At 43.9% G+C, this 4,890-nt stretch overlaps 1 protein-coding gene across 1 annotated transcript in view; it reads left to right on the top strand.

Annotated features, from left to right (window-relative positions):
* Positions 1 to 4,890, top strand: part of LOC107120373 (attractin-like protein 1) — a 910,146-nt gene that overhangs the window by 97,387 nt on the left and 807,869 nt on the right. Inside the window, 1 exon segment of the mRNA XM_015423059.1 lies at positions 4,251 to 4,334. Coding sequence (XP_015278545.1) covers positions 4,251 to 4,334 — 84 coding nt within the window.

Here is a 4,890-nt window from a genome sequence, read left to right on the forward strand (position 1 = left end):
TCTCCATATCTCTATTTTGCCTTAAATTGGTTTTGATGCCAGCAGAGTGAGAAAATGCCAGAGGCTCTGGGTGGGTGCCCCATGGTAAATGCACTGAACAATTCCTAAAGATTTTCCAAAACAGTACTCTGTCGATAAATTGCAGCACTTTGAATTAGCACCAGAGCTTTAAGAGCTCTCCAGCTGTCACCTGGAGACTGGCAACAGCTTGTTTGGAGGGTGGGGAGTATGGCATTGTATCTGTCTGAGGTCCCCCTCTTCCTCCTCCTCCTCAGACCCCACCCACAGCAGGCTGCATCCCTAAAATATCCTGAAAGTTTCCAACCTGGAGTTGGCAACCCTATGTCCTTTCCAGGCAACCATCAGCCTACCTTTATCTGCCTGTCTGTACAGATTTACATTCCCCCCCCATCCTCTGCCTAGAGAAAGGGCAGTCTTTCCCTGCAGTGGGAACCAAAGCAGCTGACATCATTATCCTCTCCCCTGTATGATCCGCAAAAGTACCCTGTGAGGTATGTTAAGGTTGAAAGTGTGCGAATGGTCCATAATCCCCCAGGCAGCTTTTAAAACATGAACCTGGGACCTGCACACCATCCTCTGAAGCGCTCTCTGTGGCAGTAATGGGGTGACTGCTAGCACCTTTCCCTATCATTTTTTGCCTTGTGGTATTCTGCTTGTGGTGTGATCGGTCTTCTTTGTGATGTGGCATGACTGTGTTATTGGGTTTGTTTCTTTTGAAGGGGAAGTGATGTGTTGTGAGTGAGGACATATTTTACCACAGAATACAGTAGGTTCCATATGCAACTGGCAATTCCAACTGCCTTGCGGGGGGGGGAGTTTGAGGTGTGTGGAATGGAGTGAAGTCCAATCAGCTTCCATATGCAAAAGACCTTGAAACGCTGGGCGGGACTGCACAAAGCAGCCAGTCAACCCAGCCAGCGTCTTCTGACTGACAGTTCTTGCGGCCAAACACTAAAGGTGTGCATTTTGGAACGTGGCTTTATATATAAGGGAGAGATACTATATAACTGTGTTGGGTCAGCAAACTTGTAGACAATTCTAGCCAGGTATGCTAAGAACTCTGTGGCAAATCTACTCTCCAAGGGATTGTTGTTTGACCACTGCAAGCTACATGAAAATCATACTTTGGATTGCCTCAGTCTTTTTGTTTGCTGCCCAGGTCCAGGCAACTTTGTAACTACACAGTAGCCTTGGGTAGGTAAGATTAGTTCCTTTATGTCTTGTAACTGCTTTTGTATTTGAACAGCAGGAACTCTTTCCTCAAGGTCACAGTCAAGTTAGCAGAGTGCAGAGATCACTCAGTCTGTGAAAAGCAATTCTTTCACTTGAGACGGGAACAATGTTTGGGTACATCCCTATCCACAATCTCTGGAGGTAGCTTCAGTCTCTAGTTTGTCCATCTTGTCTTTGTGAGTCCTCTGTCAGCACATGCTAGGAAGAGAGTTTTAAGGGATTTTCTCTCAAGGGCTGTTCCCTTTCTTTGTGTTCTCTTTTGCTTTGTTGTTCTTAATTTGATCCTTCATATGCCTTGAAAAGAAAAGAAAAAGGTTGTGGTCACACGTGCCAGAAAAAACGGGGGGGGGGAGGAGTGAGGCTATTTCTTCCGGAGGAATTTGGCCCGCAGTTGCATGATCACACCGCCCTTTGAAGCTGCGGGCGCAAGTCCGTCAGTGTGTGATCAGACGCAACTGCAGGTGAGTAATATATATTTTTTGTGCCTTTCCCCCCCATGTGCTTAAACAAAGGATCGATGAAGTGCACCTCCGCACCGAGGGCTCCCTATGGAGTTTGCGATGATGCACATACTGCGAAGGGGGGGGGGAAACAACGGCACAGAGTTGGGATCACACGGGAAAGTTCGTCTGTGGCCCGTCGCAACCTGTTTACTACCGGGTTCTCTCCAGTGTTTTTTAACTCCACTTCTGCAGCGGAGCAGAATGGGTTGCCGACGGCTGCGGGGCACTTCCCAGATGTTGTTGTCTGACTGAGCCCTTAAAATCCGCCCAGCATTTGCTCCTATGTCGGGTCTGATTTTGCACATGATTGCAGCCAAAAAGTTCTCTGCTGCTCATTTCTGTCACTCATTTACACTGCTGGAATAGTGATGGCTGCCACAGAGGCCTCTGATGGAGTGGCCCTGTCCTCTGTCAAGATGGAAAGCACTCTGCCTAGGCATGTTGTTGCAGCCAGTTGGTCCTCCACAGCAGTGGTGAGGGGGAAAAGCCACAAATCATTCTGAGTCAGATGGCAAAGAAGCCAACCACATCCGTTTTGATGTCAAAACATAGATGCGTGCCTCAGTGGTCTGAAATAGGCAAGAGCTGTCTGCCTGTTCTTAGTGCAGCACAATTGGGGATGACTGCAATGGTGGTACGTTCACAGAAAGGGATGTCTTGTACGAATGCCTCAGAGCTGGTTGGAAGAGCCTTTCTCAGTCCCTCCTGAAATGCAGGCTTAGATGTAATAGTTTGTGGCTATAAGAATGGGTAGAAATGGGAGGGAGAAACTCTAGTTCAAAAGCAGCAGCATCTCACCCCACTTCCTCAAAAAGCACCAACTACAACAAGGGCTTAGGGATGAATGGCCTCATGTCCCACTAAGGTGCCAGGAAAGGACCTCATGCTACTTTTAAAAATTCTTCATCTGACTCTTGTGTCCAGGCATAACGGACCTGATTCAGTTATCTATACCAATGAGTAAGATCCAGGAACAGACAAAGAGGAGCACAGGCTTGCCCAAGTGCTATATCCTGCATTGGCCATGTCAAATACAAGTGATCTTAGATCCTGGAGTGTGCAAGGATGCATTATATGAGTCTATACATGTTGGCACTGTCACTGGCTTGATACAAGTGGCTGTGCAGTACGATGGCTCACTAGGAGCTACAGATGCTTGAAAAATGATGGCTTGGCTCATGCTCTGTTTGCCAATAGTATGTAGAGAACCCATTTTTTTGTTGTTGTGGTGTTCAAAATCAAGCTTGTTTGGTTGGTTTCTTTGAACATGTTCAAACATATACTGCATTTGGCAGCATTCCAGATGTGCATATTCTCACACAGCCTGATAGCAGTCCTGGTCTGCCCCCATCCCTCATCCTGGCCTGTCATTGCTGTGTGCAAGCCAGCCAGCCAGCCAGCCAGCGATCATAAATAAAAACTGTGGCTTAAAAAAAATACCATTTGCTGTTTGTCTAAGTGAGTTATCAACATTATTTCATGCATGCATGTTTTTGCTCAACCTCATGGGACTCATTCTTCCTGCATCACTAAACTAACTGGTATTACCATCCATTGCCTTGGGGGAGAGTTAATTCTACCTACTGTGTGGATACAAAAGCACCCATAAGGCAGAAGGCCTGAAACTACCACCGCAGCCACTGCATAGCTACGGAGTTGGACAGTGGTGAGGCACAGAGATCAGAGGTTCATCTTGCATGTCATCATGGTTGTTGAGAACAGTGTGTCTGCTTGCCAACCACATGCCTGCAAAATTCACAGTCTGTCAGTAACTAACAGCTAACAGGACAATCTGTCACTGGGTGTGAAACCTCTATTTGAATTGGCACTGTAAAGTTTAACAGTCCTCTCCCACTGTTATTAGTGTTGGAAGAGGAAAAATAGAGGCAGGTAGTACCAAAATGTAGAGAAAGGGTTAAAACCCCCCACCCCACACACATGCTGTGATCTAATCAGGATTAAAGCCCTGGGCAGCTGCATTGCCATTTTAAAAATAATGGAAAAATCTGTTCCTCAATCTCCCACCTGTTTTGGTCCTAAGTCCTGGAAGTTGTCATTTGTTCGTTGCTAATTACCTTGGATTTATTACTGTAATGTTCTGTGTGGGGTTGCCCTGGAAAAGTAGCCTCCTTTAAGCCCTTCATTATATGCTGTCCGCAAGACATTTCTTTTTCAGCAATCTTATGCTACATAGTAAATCTTTTATATTGCTCAGTTTTAGTACTTCTCTGGATATCTTTATGTCTTTATTTTATGGAGGTTTTATTATTTCATTGTAAGCAACTTTAGGCAGTACTTGTTGGAAAAGTGATTGAGCAATATTATTATATCTCCTTTGTCCTACTACTTGTTATTTCTATTTGAACCAAGATTGTTTTTCTTCTTATTTTTTGTTTTATTTTGTGCTACCTTTTTGGATATTATGTTTGTTAAAAAGGAAAAAAATGAGTATTGTCTTTAAAAGCTAATTATTCTTGGCTTATTGTTTTGTAGGTTAACTGAGCCTTCTGGATATTTAACAGATGGACCAATAAATTATAAATACAAAACTAAATGTACATGGTTAATTGAAGGATAGTAAGTATATTTTTGCATTAACATATACTCAAATCATGTGCATAGAGGGTTGCCAACTCCAGGTTGGGAAAAACTTGGAGATTTTGGGGGTGGAACGTGAGGACAGTGGGATTTGAGGAGGGAAGGTACTTCAGCAGGGAATAACACCATAAAGCCCACTCTCCAAAGCAGCAGTTTTCTCCAGAGGAACTGGAGATCAGTGTTAATTCTGGAAGATCTCCAGGCCCTACCTGGAGGTTGGCACCAGATGTGCATAAAGAGTTTTCATGCAAAGTATGTACATTCTACGTAGCATTTCAGTTTATATTTCATGTTGAATGCCCAAATAAGCAAAGTTTTTGCTTCAGTTAAGTTTTAGAACCATTGTTTAATAGAAATAGCTCTTGGGCCAGGAGGATTCAATTAAATGTCATGTTCAGCAGCATAGCCTTAATATGCAAGCCATTTTTTGAATGTCAGATTTTTAACTACTGCTAATGGATATGTTGCACTTATTGTAAAATATTTCTATTATGAAATTGGCATGTTCAAAGATAAAATAATCTCATTATAACTG

Source organism: Gekko japonicus, unplaced genomic scaffold, assembly GCF_001447785.1.
Source record: "Gekko japonicus isolate JY-2015 unplaced genomic scaffold, Gekko_japonicus_V1.1 scaffold288, whole genome shotgun sequence".
Taxonomy (NCBI): domain Eukaryota; kingdom Metazoa; phylum Chordata; class Lepidosauria; order Squamata; family Gekkonidae; genus Gekko; species Gekko japonicus.